The sequence below is a fragment of the Zootoca vivipara genome, chromosome 9 (genome assembly GCF_965207765.1).
Source record: "Zootoca vivipara chromosome 9, rZooViv2.hap1.1, whole genome shotgun sequence".
Lineage (NCBI taxonomy): Eukaryota > Metazoa > Chordata > Lepidosauria > Squamata > Lacertidae > Zootoca > Zootoca vivipara.
In genome coordinates, this window is record NC_142592.1 from 66379972 (window position 1) to 66399546 (window position 19575).

Sequence of the window (19575 nt, forward strand, 5' to 3'; positions counted from 1 at the left end):
GGTTTGGCTTGCAGTTTCTGTTGGAAGAAGTTTGGTTCTGTCTGTAAATTTCGGAAGTAGACTGGTGACAAAGTAGAATGTTGAATAATTACTTTAGACTAGTAGCAATTGTAGCTTACTTGGGTCAGAAAGGGTTGATCTCTTCTGTCACTTTGGGCATCAGAAACTGGGAATTCTGGGGGGGTGGGGGTGGACTGGACATGGCATTAGGTAGGATGGATTTAAACCCCAATAAAAATGTCTCATTTGAAGATTCCATGAGTTTGGTTCACAGTGGTGAACCTTGGGGTTGTGGGTATTGCATAGGGGAAAGAAACATCTACCCTGGGCTGTGACTGGGGTGGGGTGCCTTTCCTGGTAGCATGCTTCTCACTTGTGCAGTCTTGTAAGTAACTCCATAGAAGTTACCAGCCTATCTGCCCATGCATATCAGCATCCCCCAAAAAGGGGGACGGGTGTAAGCTAGGGGAGATCCAGTTCTTAAAACTCTGCAACGTTCTGATCCTACTCAGACTGGCATTCATTCAGAGGAAAAGTCGACTAATTTAAATGAGCATGAGGGCAGGAAAGTGCATAGTTCCTGAAAACAAACTTTTCCATGTTTTGTGTATTTCTTTTTAAGGAGGACCTGATGACAACTTGATAGAAGGCGGTGGGACGAAGTTTGTCTGCAAGCCAGGAGCCCGAAATATCACAGTCATCTTTCACCCGCTTCTGAGGTAACCCTATCCTACTGCTTTGTGTAGCCTGTGTGTGTAATGTAAATATGGAAAAATATACATTTATTTATTAGGCTCTGTTCAGACATTCGGTTTGTTGTAGCAAAGCTTTGGGCTATTTCCTATGGTGCAGTGAAACCACATTGTTTCGTATTGTGTATAGAATTCAGAATCTTGCGACCCTCTGTTTCCTCTGGAAAGGAAGAAAATGTCGAGCATCTACTTTATTACAGCTGTGACATTGGCTTGACAATGTGGAGGAAGTAACTGCTGAAATCTCAGAAGCCAGGAGGGGCGTGCTGAATAGGATTTCTGATGGTCTGGGGGTTTCATCATGCTTCAGCTTCTTGCGCCTCTCCATAACTAGCAGAAGTAGACTTTATTGTGCAAACAATTCAGGCAAACTGGCAAAAAAATCCTGGCATATAAGCATGGGCTAACTAGTATTAATTATGGTTGACACCGGTAAAATGAACCATGTTAAAGCTAAGAGAATTTACCAAACAGAAAAGCTAGGGCAGGATGCACATAAAACTGCACCCCGCTTCAGTTTTCTTAACTATGTTAACCTACATTGTGTTTCATCTGACATTTGTTCCTATTGAAATTCCTTTGTTAGTTTTGGCCCAGTTCTCTAATCTGTCCAGGTCATCTAGAATCCTGATTCTGTGTTCTGTGGCATTGGCTACCTCTCCCAGCTTGGTGTCATCTACAAATTACATGAGCATCTGCTCAATACCTTCATCCAAATCGTTCATAAAGATGTTGAACAACTACGGGCCAGAACAGAACCCTGCAACTACCCACTTGTCACTTTTTTCCAGGATGACGAGGAACCATTAGTGAGCACTCTCTGGGTTTGGTCAGTCAACTAGCTACAAATCTACCCAACAGTTACCTCGTCCAGCCCACATTTTACCAGTGTCTCCGTAAAAATATCATGGGGAGTCAAAAGCCTTACTGAAATCAAGATACACTATGTCCACAGCATTCCCTTGATCCACTAAGTTTGTAACTCTATATAAAAAAAGAAATGAGGTTTGTCTGACATGGCAATCCATGCTGGATCTTAGTAATCAGTGCATCCTTTTCGAAGTGCTCACAGTCCAACTGTTTCATTATCTGTTCTAGGACCTTTCCTGGTATTACTGTTAAGCTGACCGGTCAGTAGTTAGATCTTTTCACTCCACTTTTGAAGATAGGGACATTGCCAGCCTCCAGTCCACAGGGGCCTTACCTGTTCTCCAGGAATTCTCATAGATTATAGACATAGGCTCTGAAATGACACCCACAAGTTCCTTTAGTACCTTTGGATGCAGCTCATCAGGTCCTGGAGATTTGAATTTGTTTAAAGTGGCTAGGTGTTCCCTTACTACCTCTTTTTCTTTCTTGGGCTTCAGCTCCCGTCTTGCATCGTTTATTATGTTATCACCAGGTTGGACACTGCTTTCCTTTTGGGTGAAGACAGAGGCAAAGCAGGTTTGAGCTGTTCTGTCTTCTCTCTGTCACTGATCTTTGTGCCTGAAAGTGGAAGCCAGGATTGGCTAAATCTAATCTTTCAAACAGAACTTCAGATAAGTACCAGTACAATGCATAATGGCAGAAGCAATGGAGACAAGCAATATAGGACAAAACTGGGAGGAAAGCACAAGAACAACGTCAGAAGGCAAAATTTGTTATTTACTGACCTGGGAAACAAACCTGCTGCTGCTTAGTAATTCATGATAAAAATAAAATTAATCATAATACTGGAAAGTGGAAGTAAGGGGATTAAACTTGAATGGTGCTCTAATAAGCTTCCCATTTCCACCTTACTTAGCTCAGGTATTTGCAGGTTCCAGCAGCCCCTGATGAGTTTTCCAGCTGAGAATTTCTAATGTATTTAAATAATTGACACACTGCTTCCAAAGGCAGAGGGGCCTTCGTTTGCAGTCTTGTAAAGTTGAAACCTGTTTATCAAGAAATCAGCTTACCTTGCAGCGGCTGCAGCACTCACTTGCTGCTTATTAATCATAACTGACAGTGAATGATAAACAATTTGCTACAAGCCGCAACTAAACTTTCCCCCACTCTTGATCAATAATAAATTACATTGTTTGCCGCCAAAGGGGGGTCAAGCAGACAAATAAACCCAGAAAGAAAGCTATTGAGTTTTTAAGAAGTCGGGAGAGAGAGAGAGAGAGAGAGAGAGAGAGAGAGAGAGAGAGCATTTGCTGCAAAGTTCCCGGGAAAGTTGCACAACGATATGATAGAAGCAAGAATGAGTCAATGCAAAAAGGATGATGCATCATAACCATATAAAGTCTATTGCTCTTTACCATAAATCTAACAAACACTCATCATGTACTCTATATCGATACAAATAAAATGTTCTTAAACAATAAAAAATACATGAGCTCACATATATGAGCCATGTGCATGAATGAACTAGGAAATCTTCCCAAAGGGCCAACTCACGGATTGCAGTTTCAGGATTTCCTGTGACAAAGCAATGACTGCAGAGAGCATGTTAGGTTTGTAGTACAGACATGTCATCTGGGCGGAGGTTGGGACAGCAGCCCCTTGACAGGGCTGGATTGCAAATGATTGACCAGGGCTATGAAGAGAATGGCCATCAGCAAGAGCAGGCATCCCCAAACTTCGGCCCTCCAGATGTTTTGGACTACAATTCCCATCTTCCCCAACCACTGGTCCTGTTAGCTAGGGATCATGGGAGTTGTAGGCCAAAGCATCTGGAGGGCCACAGTTTGGGGATGCCTGAGCAAGAGGGTACAGTTGCAATTAGTTGGAACAGGGCAAGGACATATGCAAGCAAGACAATGAAGCATTTGAGTGTCAGGGTGGATAGTACCACAGTCGGCTGCAGTGGCGGCAGCATCTGGAACAGTTGCAAGTGCTGAAGCAGCTGAAACTTATGAGAAATTGAAAGGCTTGGAGTCACGGTGGTGCTGTTGGATAGCTTCAGTTGGTGCCTGTTGCTTCCTCACCTGGACATTTCTAGGTGATCTGATAGCCTTAAATGGTTGGTGGGCCAGCATGGCAAGGATTTGAGACTCATCACTTGAAAGGCTTGACCCAGCATTTCCAGATGCAACCAACACACTTCTCCTCTTCAGAGATCCCTAGGAAGTTCCTTCCTCAGAGATGATACTGGATGCAGCAGCTCTCCTGTAATCTGGACCCCCCAGCTCAGAGTCGCTGTCAGATGGGTTCAGGGGCTAGGCTATGAGAGTCTGAGTCTTGTGAAAGGACTTGAAGGAGGGCAGGGTGACGACCTGAACAACAGAGCAGAGGAAATGGTGCTTATGGGAATAACTAGAGAAGAGAGTGCTGCTATTGCAATCACATCCTTCTTGTGGTTGTTCAGCGTGAGAACAGGATCCTGGACTAGACTGGCCTTTGGCCTGATTCAGCAGGGCGGTTCCTATGCTCTTATTGTTTGAAACAGTACTTTCTTTTTGTCTGCTCTGAAGCTACTACCATTGGGTGACCCTGAATTCTGTAACTAGTAACAGAGACAGCAGGGAATGGCAGGGGATCTCCAAGGTTGTGGGCATAGGACTTTCATATCACCTGCTGCCTGATACTTTTTAAATTGGAGATGCTGGGGACCTTGTGCATGCAAAGTGTGTACTCTGCCACTCAGTGATGGTCCACTTTATGCATAATTTTAAAATCCGCCAAAATGTTCACATGCATTGCATTATTTTCCTTCTGCTTAAAACAAGCACTAGGATGAGCCAGGACTGGGTGTCAGGGCCGGCCCTATGGCAAGGCTGGGTGGCGCAGGGCGCTGGGCCGCCAGGGGGGCACCGCACTGCTGCGCCCGTGGCAGCCGCGCGACGGGCGCTGGGAAACGGGGGGGGGGCGGAGGGATCTTCGCACCACGATGCCAGGGTGCCAGATATACTTAAGACGGCCCTGCTGGGTGTGAGGTGAGGTTGAGCCTGTCTGCAGCCATTGAGTAGGTTCATGGCTGAAAAAAAGAATGCCCCAGGGACTTCCTTGACCACACACACAGTTGCTACACCAAAGTGGTCCTGTTGTAAAAATAAAATAAAAAATAAATTAGTTGCATGAATTAGAATGTGCAGGGCACCATGCTTGGTTCTCCTCCTTCTCCCACCCCTCAGTGCTTTTAAAGCAAGGGAAGCGTTGATTTGCAAACCTACGTGCCTTGTTAAAAACAACAACGAAGCAACACCAGTTGACAAGCAATCTGTTTAGATTCCTTGTGTTTGTGAAGTACTTGCAGCTAATGACTCTGATGTCAATAAACTCTTGCTGGCTTAGAGCGCATTTCATAAAATCATCAGCCACCGCGTTGTGACAGGAAAGGCGACTGTTAGGGAAACGCTTTCTCCAAAGTGACCGCTTCACCGCAGCGTGTAGTTCTGGCTGTTCATCTTTAGCGTTTCTGTCAGCTTGTCATGGGCGATCAGATATTATCTTCATTGCTGACATTCAACAAGCGTGTAAGGCATAATGAAAACTTCCTCTCTCTTCTCCCCCCCCCCTTTCGCCTCCTCCCCGCCCCAGCCTCTGTCAAACACAGATGACACATTTTGAATAGCAATTTTCATGACACACTTTGGTTTCATTACCAGCTTGATGGGTAGGCAGTGGAAATAATGTGTGTCATAAAAACGGTTAGGGCAAGATTTACGACGGAAAGATCTCTTCTCATTGTACAATACGCTTGTCACACGGGGAGGAAAAAAGATGGCATTTGCTACATCTTAACCTACTTTTTTCCCCTTGCCAAGTAGCACATCAATAACTGCGGGGGAGAGGAGAAATGGTTTTACAACAGAAGCCCTCCTACTCAGGCTAGCCTTGTAGTGGATGCTGATAGAGAGGAACAGGCTTAGAGTACAATGGTGTCTTCAGTGCGATGCCTCCAGCAGTATCCATCAAGGCAAGAAACCTGGCTTCTTTCTGTGACTGACACAGCTACAGCTACTGTGCTACAATGGCCAAGTGTTGCATCAGTAGGAAAGGCTGAAATGGATGTTCAGGACACTTTTCTACAGAGAGCTGAAGGGATGCTTGTCTTGTGGGCAAGAATGTAGATTCAGGTGGTGACAAATTTCAGCAGGGAAATTACTATTTTTTCTGCCTCCTTCCTCCAGTGTGGCATTTTTTTTCCTGAAGGAACCAACAGGGCTATTCATCTCCTGCAAACGAGCTTCCCCCCCTTCAATAATTAGAGTGTTTGTGAACTTCCTGTTGTTAAAGGTAAAGGTAAAGGTACCCCTGACAGTTAAGTCCAGTCGCGAATGACTCTGGGGTTGCGCGCTCATCTCGCTTTATAGGCCGAGGGAGCCGGCGTTTGACCGCAGACAGCTACCAGGTCATGTGGCAAGCAGAACTAAGCTGCTTTTGGCGAACCAGAGCAGCGCACGGAAACACCGTTTACCTTCCCGCTGCAGCAGTACCTATTTATTTACTTGCACTTTGACGTGCTTTCGAACTGCTAGGTTGGCAGGAGCAGGGACAGAGCAACGGGAGCTCACCCCCATCACAGGGATTCAAACCGCCGACCTTCCGATCGGCAAGCCCTAGGCTCTGTGGTTCAGCCAATGACATGGGGGGCTAGCTCAGACAGACACAAGCCATGATTTCTATGTGGGGGATTTTCAGAAGGTGTACAGGTAGTTCACAAACATTCTTGATAGTGCTGATTTTAATTGTATTTTCATTGCTTCTAATATTTCTTCTACTGTATTTTATTACAGCTAGAATTCTGTGGGATGCAAATGGTAATGCAACATAAGAATTATATGTATTATATTGCATTATATGTAATACAACTTACAAAAATACAACATAAGAAATAAAAGAAGCAATCACACAGCATCTGGCACAATGCATCACAATTGGTGGAACAGGCAGAAAAGCCATTAAGTGGTCCACACAAAACCATCAGCAGTTTTCAGGTGGTCTGTTGGGGGGAAAGGGGGTGGGAACCACTGCCTTAGACCATTTTCTGGACCCATCCTTGAAAGTACATCCATCCAAGATTGCAAGGAATTACCCCCGCAGGGCGACAATAATGGTACAATGCTGTAAATCCAGAATTGGGGAGCCAATAAAGGGGACCTGTTCAGAACTAGCATCTAAAGAAAAAATGACCAGCAACATAGGTCTCTGATGGCTTTGAAACTAAGATTCATCTACTCCATTATTGTTGTTTCTCAGCAGTGGCCAGCCAGATACTTAACAAAGAGATACTTTAGTGTAATATAGACTGCACTCTCAACCCTACATATTGGTCAGTTTGTCTCATTAATATTACTGGGAACAACTTCTGAGTAATCCTGCATGTCAAAGGTATATCAGCCTTGCTGTGGCCAATGCTCCTCATCCTCATGGTACCCTGGAGGTGCCAATTCTTAGCCCACCACTTCTTGGGTATAAGTGCTGGAGCAATGGTTCCCAAACCTTTTCCCCATAGACCACTTGAAAATTGCTGAGAGTCTCGGCAGACCGCTTCTTCCAGTTGTAGCAATTGTAATGTGCTGTCTTATATGCTGTATGGTTTATAATTGTATTTTTACAAACATATTCTGGACCACTTGCATGAAACCCGCAGGCCACACAGAACACAATTTGGGAAGCCCTGTGCTAGAGAATAAGGTCAACACAAGCACTCCCATCTGTAAATATATGAATGAACACAAAGCATTGAAGCTGTATCTCTCAACCTTTTATTGGGTACAGCAAGCCAGAAATGGGGAGTGGAGGGATGTGTTGGCTCTGAAGTAGACAACCTAATTTCCAGCAGGACAAGTATAATGCACAAAGGCCCAGATTAATTACCAGCGCTTAATGGGGCTCACTTGCATGTAATAAATGAATAGCAGATATTATTTTCTAACGGGCAAGTGGTTCTTTGAAAGGAGTTGATTCCTGGGAATAGATTTTTACAAAGTTATGAAAAGCTAATTAGACATCCAGCCTGATGAGGAATACACACACATGATGTTTCCTTGATTAGATATTGTGGGAGGTGCTGAAGTATGAAAATTAGCACTATGAAAGAAGATTGGTCACTGTCTCTGTCATCCATTGAAAGCCAACATCTGCTCAGATGCTAATATTCTAGGCAGAGGGTGGTGTTGCTCTATGGTTTGCACATTTCCCATTGGTGGGAAGGAAATGAGGTTGACCAAAACTTGTGAGCTGCTGAGTGGGCTAAGGAATCTCAGCCTGGCCAGCAAGCTGGGTGTAGTCTTTGTTCGACACCGATGAGTTTTCCTTTTGTTGGTTTCAGCTGCCGTTTGAAAGGCACTTGGCTCTTCAGGGTAATAATAATTTTACATATGCTTTATGGAGTATGTTTATTACCAGACAATTGGATAACAGATGTCTGCCGTCTCAAGGCTGGTGGAGGGAAGGCAGTGAAGGAGCTGTAAACAGGAGGGAGAGGGGTGGAGATCATAGCGTTTCAGACTGTGCAAATGTTGTTAGTCCTAATCCTTTGAATGCTGGGTGCCAAGGCTGCTAGGATATCTCAGTATCAGCCACACTTCATTAATATCAGGCAGCAATTAAAAATGGTTGCAGGGGAAGGAGTGAAGGGCAAAGGGGCTTATTGGCCTGAAAGGAGTAGTTCTATCGAAATCACTTTGTTTGTATGTCACAAAAGGGTGGAGAAGTTAAATGAGCCTGACACCCCCAGTTTTCCTCTGTCTTGGAGGAGACGGCATCTGTCAGGCAACAGACTGCTTGGATGGAAAGCTGATGGTGGTACATCCGTCACCGACTCTTGGATCGCTGCCTCTGATTTAGTGAGGGAAGGCTAAATAACCACCAATATCTTGTCTTGGATAAACTCAATGAGTGGCAGGAAGCTGCCATCTTCAGGGGTGTTAGCCTGCTGGATGAGGCCAAGAAAGTGCCTCTCGGAACAAGCAGATCAAAGCAGACAGTCACACTTGCTCTGAAAGCCCCATTTTGTAATGATCCAGAACTGCTTTTAGGGAATCGGATTCACAATATTTTACATTTGGGGGACCCCGAGTCCTCCAAATGTAAAATGACAGCTTCTATTTCACATTTCTTGCCCTTATTTCTTCTTTAAATGTTGATGGATTATTTGTTTTGTTTTTGTTTCGGAGATCAGAGCAACCTCTATTGCATCATGGTGATGTAATAGCAAAGGAAGAACGTATTTGTGATAGGTGGGGCCACATGCCAGAGATTCTGCTCTGATTCAGAACACACTGGGCATTAATTTTAATTTTATTTCAGACAGTGAACCATTTGTAGTAACTGCAACTTTAGTTATTTCATCAGTATTCCTGTTGTTCTGTGGGGAGTTGTTGTTGTTGTTGTTTTTGTCATATGCTGTAAATGTGGGGCTTGGCATGCAGAGATGTCATGGCCTCTCTTGCTGCCATTGGCCCAGCTGTACTGTTGTCACAGAGGGTCATTACCCTGAAGAGCTTGAGTGATGAGTGCTCCGAGGGATTTTGAGACCTTAGAACTGGATTTTGAAAGTCAATGAGAAACTTCTATTAAACCTAAGTATTGCTTGTGTGTCATGAGCTTTCGGGGTAGTATGGATTGGTTGAATTCATTTGGAGCCTTCAGGACAGGGCTGGATAACCCTTTTTCACCCAAGGGCCATATTTACCCATTGTAGACACTCTGGGGCATGCACTCCAGCAGGGGATGTAGCCACCTCCCACTTTCTGTCTCTCATTGCAGGAATGTTCTGGTTCTCTGTAGAAGATCAGGGGAAGGTGCCGAGTGTTCAAACAGGTGCTTCCGGATTGGACACACAAAAGGTTCATGATCACCAGTGCAAAACAAAGCAAAAGGTCCCATGATGACATAAACTGTGCATTCAAAAGGGGTCGTATCTAATTTATTGCTAAGCCAAAGTCACGTAGTGTTATACTTGCTCTGCTGGCAAAATAGTTTGTGCCTGCAGAAAGCTGTTGCGCAAGAGAACACAGAGGCACGTTATTGGTGAATTTGTTGCACAATAGATTGTGCAATGAGTTTCTGTTAGCGCAACAGTTGCACAACATTAAAACTTACCTGTCCACTAGCTTTAGAGCCCTTGTACTAGTAGACAGAATGCTGCAAAGAGCCCATGTTTAGTGCTTCCATCTGACTCCCAATTGCAGCCCCACATTAAACTTTAGACAGTCTATGAGAGGGAGCAACAGATGTTAGAACTGGATCATCTGTTCTTTTGTTTACTCATTCTTCTGGGTCTCCAAAATTCTGTGCTGTATATAGCTGAATTATAAAGGACAATTTAAACAACGAAACAACTGTGGAAAAAACCTGACATTGTTAAGAAACAGCTCATCGTACAATCAGTGTATGGCCTGCTTCATGTGCCACATTAAACCATAGTTAAAAACAAGCTATGGTTGAATGTGATGTGCGAACCAGGCCACTGTGTTCATTTGTGTGCCATTGTTAATGCTTTATGAGAGCTGACAATCTTGTTGCACATGCCTTATTAGAGGTGACAGCTTATGAAAATCCTTCAGGTGAGGCTGTTCATTTCCTCCGACAGCCAATAAAGCTCCCCTTCCTTCCGCTGACACACGAGCACCTGGAAGCAGCAGAAACAAAATCCCCTTTCCTGTGTGATGCATTTGTCTTGTTCCCATCTTGTCAGGGAAGGTGCTACATCTGATCAGTCAAGTTTGGATTTTGCAAAGATGTTTTGTCTGCTCTATAAATCAAGACAGCCTGTCATCGGTCCCCTCTCTCTCCAGCTCTCTCCCCAAACAAACTGGGTGCAGAACTAAACAATATACACATTTTGACACATCCGATAATACGAGTGCCTGACAGTCACATGTGGCATTCAAAGTCTTGCCTGGTAGCTCAGAAATGTAGAGTGTTCCGACATGGTGCACCAGCCACCAGAAAACAATTGAGGTTGCAGTGCGTGGCCAGTTTTCCTTTCTGAAGCATTTTGCAGAGAAGTCCCTGAGCTTAACCCTTTTGAAAAAAAGAAAGATAAAAACGATTTCTTTCTGGTAGGGAATCTGATGTTCCTCAAGCTTACACTCACGTCATCTATAAATCTTGTTGAGAGAAAGTAACCCTATAGAAAAGCCCTTATTTCAAACAGAAATATAAAATTGTTGGATTCCCCATATGGTCATTTAGAAAATTAGTGAGAGATCTTTCCAAGGAGTCACCTCACCACCATCACCAGTCATCTTTTCCAGTAGGGTATACCCATCATTCAGATTATAGGCCGCTGTCTCATGCTGACAGCTTTTAGGAGCCACAGGTGAGAGCTGAGTGCAGCGTGGGGACCGAAGGTGGACAGACTACCCCAGAAAGAGCTCAGTGTGTCCCACACCAGAGGTACCAGTCCCCTAAAACACCCTATACATATATTGGTCAGATATTTCCAGATCTTGCATAATGAAAAATCAAGAATTGTTTCATAGGCTTACAAATGGAGCACTGCATAAAAAATTGTTAAATGCTCGATTTTGATGTGAAGGTTGACATTCCACAATGGTGAAGCATTTACCAAAAGACCAACCACCGTTAGCAAAAGAAGTTTTATTCACCCTGAACAATATTCTTTTTAACTCGGATTATACTTATTTGGATACATAGCTCTCTTTTCGGCACAACAAGTCCCGCAGTGGTCCAGATTTCTCAGCATCATTTTCTATTATCACAATGATGTTCTGTGAGAAGGTACTTTATTTAAAGTGTGCATAGGTATTGCCCTTTTAAAGCCAGGGATTTGTTGAATCTGTGTAAATTTCTCTTACAGGCTCCACACACCAAAGGGACCTCATATCGCTTTCTATTTTTTCTCAGTCATTTACCTAGCTTTGCTCTTTTCCTGCAGGTAGTCTCTCCCCCCTCCCCTATTTTTGCTGCTATTGGGAGGCAGGATTTTAATTTACACCAAACATTTTATCTCATTTTAACCCTCATTTCAATGTAAAGTGAGGAATACAAGTCAGGGTGGGTGTAAAAACGTTATTGACAATTGACCCCTGTTTACAACTTCATTTAATGGTAACTAGCATGATTTAACTCAGTGTTTCTCAACCTTTTTTGGGCCACGGCACACTTGTTCTATGAAAAAAAATCCCGCGGCACACCAACTCTGTGCCGCCCTATATTTAGTTTAGTTTGGAGGGGAGACGCGTAAAGCATGCCACTGAAGAACTGCTGCGCGGTAGCCAGGCGGACCCACCAGGCGCAGAGCCTGTGGAGCGAGCGGGGACACGTCATAAGCAGCTTGGGGGTGGCTCGCCTCAGGCCGCCCGGCCCAAAACCGGGCCTACAAGCCTGGTCCGCCGCCCGCCTGCCTACTCGCCCTCGCTCGCTCCTCCCGCCTAGCCACCCGCCGGCCTCCTTCTTCGCAAGCGGTACCTGCTGCTCAGGCGGGTGTCGCCGCCTCCACCGCCGCGCCGCTCGGCCTCCCGTCAGAAAGGCGACATCTCTCTCCCTCTGTCGCACCCGCCGCAGCGGTTGGGGAAGGCCGGCGAACGTGCGCACCTCCTCGGGCGGGCTCTCTGCGCCGGGCCTGCTCAGTCGCCGGTCGCCGCGCGCGCTCTCGCTCGGTGTCTGTCTGCGTAGCAGCAGCAGCAGCCTCTCCGTCGTCGTCCTCTTCCTCCCCCCCACCCGCAATCACTCACCGGCAGGCTGGAAGCGAGCGGGGTGTGTGGGGGGGAGGAGGGAGGGGGAAGGCTGACCTCTCGCGAGAACAAATCACAGCCGTCGCGGGAATTTTCAAATTCTTGAGCTCTTGCTGTTGTTTCTTTTAAATTACGGCACGCACAGACCCCAGGCGGGCAGACGATAAGGGCGATTTGCATTGTCCTTTCCGGCGGGTCAGCGACGTGACAATGCAAATCGCCCTTCTCGTCGCGGCACACCAGCCAGCGTCTCGCGGCACAGTAGTGTGCCGTGGAACACCGGTTGAGAAACGCTGATTTAACTAACATGATTTACCTCTCTTGTGTTTCTGAAATTATACACCACTTAGTTAGGTCTACATATACAAAGTAGCAAGATGACGGTTACGGTGTCTGGGCCAGACCAACTGTGCCTGCTGCATTATACTGTTGAGCTAAGTCTTAATTAATGAATGTATCGAAGTGATGAGATGAAAGGTGTCAAAACACCCGCACAGCATGCAATTTCTAACATCATGCTGGGTGCATAAATGCTTTGGGGCCCAGCTATGTAAAGAAGAGGCTAGTTTTTTTTGCTGAAGCTTTTGACTGAGGAACTGAAGCTGCAGGTTTAATACAACATTAGGAAAAATTTCTAGACTCAAAAGCCTCTTGGCAGTGATGAATGCTTCTGCATTGTGTTCAGTCGTTGAAACCAAGAAGACACCCACTCACTGCTTGTTTGTGCCATTTTCCCAGTTCACCTTACATTGCCTAGGAAAGTTTGATTATTATTATTATTATTATTATTAATAATAATAATAATAATAATACACCACTTTTTCCCCAGACAGTGACTCAGGGCAGCTTACAGTTAAAAATAATAACCACTAAAAACATAGAACGATCAATCATTAAAATACAATTGAACATTGATAGAATTAAAAATATTTACATGCATAAAATCTGTTTTAAACATACCAGTGATTACATGGCATGGCACCATCTCTTTAATTACAAGCAGTCAATTCCCAAAAGCCTGTTGGAACCAATAAAGTTTCACCTGCCGGCAGAAGGACAGCAAGGAGGGAGCCAGTCTAGTTTTTCTAAGGAGGGAGTTCTGAGGTTGGGGCAGCCACCAAGAAGACCCTCTCCCACATCCCCACCAAGTGTGCCTGTGAGGGTAGCAGGACTAAGAGAAGGGCCTCCCCTGAAGATCTCAAAATCCCTCAAAAAAAGTTCATATGAGGGAATACAATCTTTCAGATCGCTTGGACCTAAGGCATGTAGGGTTTTATAGGTGATATCCAGCATTTTGAATTGTGCCTAGAAACAGCGCAGTAGCCAGTGGCGCTGCTCTAGCAAGGGAGTCATATGCTCCATAGATAACCAGCCCCAGCCAACAATCTGACTGCAGCTTTTTGAGCCAGTTGATGTTTCTGGGCACTTTTCAAAGGCAACCACACACAGGGTCTGTTATCTATATCCTCCCTGTCTTTTTAGATCAGTACAGAGGATGTTGTGAGAAACTTAGATACCAACACAATTAGCAGATGCTGAATGGGTACACAGAGCAACTGTATAAAAGGTGTGCCGTTGAGAATGGTTGGAATCATTTTGTGTAAGTGTATTTGCATTTACAGATTGGTTGACAATCATACAACGATAGCATTGGACGTATCAGATTAGAATTTTGGGATGGAAACATTCATTGGTTAAAAGATTTTAAAATGAGCATATTCTTTTTTATAAAAATAATAATTCAGAGCAGATCCCTACAGATGCAAATGAAAGGTTGAGGACTGTAAGGGAGGGGAAAGTTAACAAGGCACACCAAGCACACCTTTCTTTGAAGGCCCTAACCCCAACTGACAAAGTTGGAGCCTGAGCATTTAAAAAAAAACACACACCTGCTCTGGATGTGGAGATTGCTGCTCTTCAAAAACTAGGTTTAGGAGGCTTAGGTTTTGGTACAAGGAGTATTTTATACTGCTTACCAGATAAAAAAAGTTGACACCCACTCACATTTTGACTAAGTGCCCAGTTATGGGACATTCCCCACCCCTGCCCCCATGCCACAAAACAAGCCTTTTTTTATCCTAGGAGGCATAAAAAGCATTTAGGGAATCTTAAAGCAAGATAAAAATATGTGTGTGTACATCATCTTATCTTAAAGGCTTGTGGATTAAATTGCTATTGGATATTTCTTGTAAATGCTCCTGGGATGGGAAAGGGTATGTATATATGTAAATAAATAAATAAATATATTTTCATGTTTAACCCCCAAGCGAGGCCTGCCTGCCTTTTTCCTTTATTTGCGCAGTTTAATAATACTTCTCTCCAAATGGGGGACAAATGTGGTCAAAATTTAGGATTGTAGGATCAAACTGGCAGGGAATTTTACTGTACTTCTGGACTTACCTGTCAAGGAAAGGGAGCATAGTTCAACAGGAATGTATCTTAAGGAGAACGGCCATTGCTCATTGGTGAAGCATCTGCATCTCAGGCAGAAGCTGCCAGGTTTAATCCCAGGCATCTCCAGGCAGCGCTGGGAGAGTACCCTGGGGAGGTGCTGCCAGTCAGTGTAGACAGTACTGAACTAGAGAGACCAGAGACCATGGGGCAACTTCCTAAGTAGCCACTGAAATAATATTACGTGCCCTTTGTCCCGCTCTCATTCATTTCAGTGGGGCCCATGTGAGAGGTTTCTGATCGGCTGTGGCCCAAATCTTGAATATTCCATTTTAACTTCTTGAAAGAGGTGGTGGCTCTTTATGAAAAGCATTCCCAGAGGATCATGCTGTATGTGAAGGACCGTGACCACCAATAAACAGTTTTCGTTTCTGTAGGAAGTCTGGCCTGTACAACACAGCCAAGATTTAATTTGTGAAATGAACCTTTAAATTCAATTGTGCCGCTTGATAGTGGCGACTCCGTGTTGTAAAAGCCAAGGAGCACAGTTTAATGTCACTGATTTAGACTTATTTATATTGTTTGGTTTGCTGTATTGCTTTTGAGTTTCTACTCTCTGCAAATACCGTGAAATAAATGAGACAGAGGGATGCAGGAGTGCCACTTTTTTATTTTAAAGAATAACATCTTAAGTGCTCCTTCCTAGAACAGCACTTAGAACTAATGAAGTGGGTGCTCTGGGATGCCTTTTAAACTATGGAAGAGCATCTTCTATTAAGTTTTTATATTGGCTTTTCGTAGAAAGCCTCTTATCGAATGAGTGTCCTGCTGGGGGAGAACATAGCAGAAGTGCCATTTGTATTGTGACTGTGGCGAAGTTTGCTCCTTGCATGCAGAAATAACAATACTGTATGTATGTCACGGTCCGGTCGGCGGGCGGTTGAAGCCCTGACTGAGGATGTCAGGACCAGAGGCAAGATGGTGATGTAGAAGCAGGAACAGGTGCAGGGCTGAGGGTCCAGCAGCAGGCAGTCGCAGGGTCAAGGAGCAAGGCAGAGGCGAAGGTCTGGGAGTCAAGGAGCAAGGCGTCGGCAAGGCAAAGGTCCAAGGGTCGAGGATCAAGGCATCGGCAAGGCAAGGGTCCAAGGGTCGAGGATCAAGGCATTGGCAAGGCAAGGGTCCAAGGAGCGAGAGGCCAGAGTCAACCAGGCAGGAATAGCATTGCTGTGGCAAAGAGCTGAAGGGAAATGCTGAGCTTTTATCCCTCCCAGCTCCTGCCACCAGGTGCAGTGAGGTATCAAGTGGCCTCACCTGAGTGACCACTCCTTGCCTCTCCAGCACAAGCTGAGGTCTTCACCTGAGTGGCCACTCCTTGCTTCTCCAGCACAAGCTGAGGCAGGCCTCAGTCCTGCAAAGCACTACAGGCCCCAGAGCCTGACTCCTGCCCATACTCCTGACAATGTGTCTGCCTCACTGTTAGAATATGTGAGATTGAAACCCTGCAGCATTATTGATTTCATGTGATGCTTGATCCCTTGCCTCTCTGCCCCCAAAGCATAGGCCTCTCCTTACCCTGCTTCCCAAGTAAGGGCTTTCATTCAGCCTCTGCTTACAACCTCAACTTCTCCTCTTTTGAGCTATCACCCACCCCAGTTAATTTCCTTCCCCTGTACTTTTGCTGTAGTGGCAGTGGTACCGTGTTTCTCCCAAAATAAGACACCGTCTAAACACCGCGTGGCTTATTTTCAGGGGATGTCTTATTTTCGGGGTATGGCTTATTTTAGGAGAAACACAGTAGATAGTTCTTTTCTCCCTTTCCTACAGCAGCAGCCAGCCCACATGCCCTGGGAAATGCACTCATGATGGCTCACATGCCAAGGATGAAGGCTGGATCTATCTGCTGTTGCCACAAACACCATTGTGGGGTGGGTTTTTAAAAAGGCTCAGAAATAACCCCACTGTGTTCTCCATTTTTAGTCAGAGAGCTCTCTTAGCCACAAGCCCATCAGGTTGCCCATCTATGCTCTTCAGTGTGTGAATGTGGTTGCATACTTCGAACACATATGGGGATGATAATGCTGAACCAAATAACCTTGGACACCCCTCAAAATTCTGGTGGTAGGAGCAGCAGCAACAGACAGCCTGCAGACAGCCACCCAATCTTAAACAACTCCTCACCCACAATAATACAACAACCAGACTTAACATGGACACTGGTACCAGAGCCTGCAATAAACCCAGATGCCAACTTTGCTGCCACATACACCCGGACAACACCATTACTGGCCCCAACAACATCCAACATACCATCTCAGGACTATTTAATTGCTCATCTTCTAACATTGTGTATGCCATCAAATGCCAACAGTGCCCTTCAGCTCTCTATATTGGACAAACAGGCCAAACCCTACGCCAAAGGATAAATGGACATAAATCTGACATCAGGAATCACAAGACAGAGAAACCAGTAGGAGAACACTTCAATCTCCCAGGACATTCTATACAAGGTCTCAAAGCAGCTGTTTTATTACAGAAAAAATTCAGAAACAGACTGGAAAGAGAAGTTGCTGAATTGCAACTCATTAGCAAGCTTAAAACCATGGAGCCACCTGGAATGAACAGAGACATAGGATTCTTATCTCGTTATACATGATCAAGCTTTCCTTAGCACCTCAGCCCTTGCTCCCCCCCCCGCAAGACCAATTGCAGTAATTAACAGTCGTTAACAGTCATCAACAGGTTTACCACTCCTATCAGCCCATCACCCATTCCCATCACCCCCCCCTCTGAATATACATAAGGGTCTGGTTACTTCTGTTTCAGTGTATCTGATGCACACGAAAGCTCATACCAAAATAAAAACTTAGTTGGTCTTTAAGGTGCTACTGAAGGATTTTTTTATTTTATAATAATAATATTACGGATAACTGTTTTAGCTGTCTCTCCCCCCCCAATCCCCCCTTCTTATTCTCTTTCTCAGTCAGTTGACAATTCTAGTATGACCCACTGACTAATTTAAACTTGATAGTGTACCCTACATTGCAGTGCAGCAGCCCTGGCTGCTGTTAGCAATGATATAGCATTGTTGGGTAATGAGGCCAAGCTCTGGCCTGGGTTCCTGGGAAATCTTTAGTATCCTTGCAGTGCTGAAATTGTGGATAAAACAGGGAGAATGCTCTGTCAATATCATTAGTGTGATTATGAAAAGCCACTTTAAAGCCCTCTGGAAATAACACTCAAGTGTTGTGAGAGGGAAGAAAAAGATCCAAAGAACTGCCGGGTCCAGTTTTCCCCTAATAGGTCTCCAGAGCTCCAGGTAAAACTCGCTCTTCTGCCAGGTTTCATTTTGATGAAAGTGAATGGCAACATTTTCTGAGATCCCTGGTCTAGTTAGGGCCCAAGAAACGAAGAGATCACAGCGCAGAAGATCAAAACACCTTGGTGCACAATGGGAAAGTTTTGAAATTCACCCAACTTTTGTAAGGTTTACAGAGGGAGGGATAGGAGAAGATTTCCTGCTTGCCCTTCACCTCTACGAAAAGGCCAGCTTCAGCCTAGAAGCAACTTTTCCTCTTTTTATTTATCATGCACTGCCGTTAAGCTTCACAATTGTAGCCCCAGCTCCCTCCCCCGGCCACATTTATCTTTAACAGAAGAAGCATGGTTGCATTGAATGAAGAAATTCATTTAAAAGACTGTGCTAAGGGCCTTTCCAGACAACAGTAGAGGAAAGGAAATTATTATTTCCTTGAAAGCTGCATCAGGTTCTGTCCTCCCTTGTGCAGGTATGGTCAGAAGCTGTGCAAGGACCGGAGAACACTTTTTGCCCCCTGCTTTTATTCTTATTTTTTAAATCCTTGTCATATACACTATGGGCTCCTTATTTATAAATAAAAATAGGCAACCTCTCTTTTCATTCTTTTAGCTTTCTACCTTCTTTCCAACTCCCTTTCTTCTACAGATTTCAATTTTCTTGTTAAACCTCACCTCCAAGTTCTTTGCCATATCAACCCATTTGGGGGGCCCAAATACCTGAAGGAGCATATCTCCCTTATTTGCCTCCCCAAGCTCTTAAGGTTACCATTCCATGATTAGGAGAGGCTTGTTCAGTAGCAACGTGGGGTGGAGCCCTTTTTCATGGTGGCATCCGCTGTGGAATGCCCTCCCCTAACAAGTCTGTTGGGTGTGGACGGTTGTCACTTTGGCACCAAGCGAAGATACAGCTTTTAGGTGGCTTTTTATGCTTTCCGTAACTTTTAACATTCTCCTTGATTTAGCTTTTTTTGTTTTTCAAAAAAAAAAATTGTTTTATTAATGACAGTCCTGTTCTGGGCACCCCAACTTAAGAAGGATATTGACAAGCTGGAACGTGTTCAGCAGAGGGCAACTGAGATTATCAGGGATCTGAAAATGAGTATGTTTAGCTTGGTAAAGAAGAGATTGGGGGTAGGCATGATATCCACCTTCAAATATTTGAAAGGCTGTCACATGGAAGATGGAACAATCTTGCTTTCTCCTGCTCTGGAGGCTAGGACCGGAACCAATGGATTCAAGTTGTAATAAAGGAGATTCCAATTAAACATTAGGAAGAACCTTCTGATGGTAAGAGCTGTTTGACAGTGTATCAGACTCCCACGAGAGGTGGTGGACTCTTCTAAAACTCCCGCTGCCCTTGGATCGCTTGAAAAGTGCTGAGAACCATGGTGGACCTCTGCCAGTTGTAGCATCTGTAGTGTGCTGTGCTAGATGCTGTGTAATTTTAATTTGTATTTTTGTTGCTTCTTTTATTTCTCATATTGTATTTATTGCATTGC

General features: G+C 44.7%; 1 protein-coding gene across 1 annotated transcript in view; it reads left to right on the top strand.

Moving 5' to 3' along the window:
• Positions 1-19575, top strand: part of EXOC4 (exocyst complex component 4) — a 374045-nt gene that overhangs the window by 188397 nt on the left and 166073 nt on the right. The window contains exon 10 of the mRNA XM_035126670.3: positions 623-719. Coding sequence (XP_034982561.1) covers positions 623-719 — 97 coding nt within the window. The remainder of the gene's footprint in view (positions 1-622; positions 720-19575) is intronic.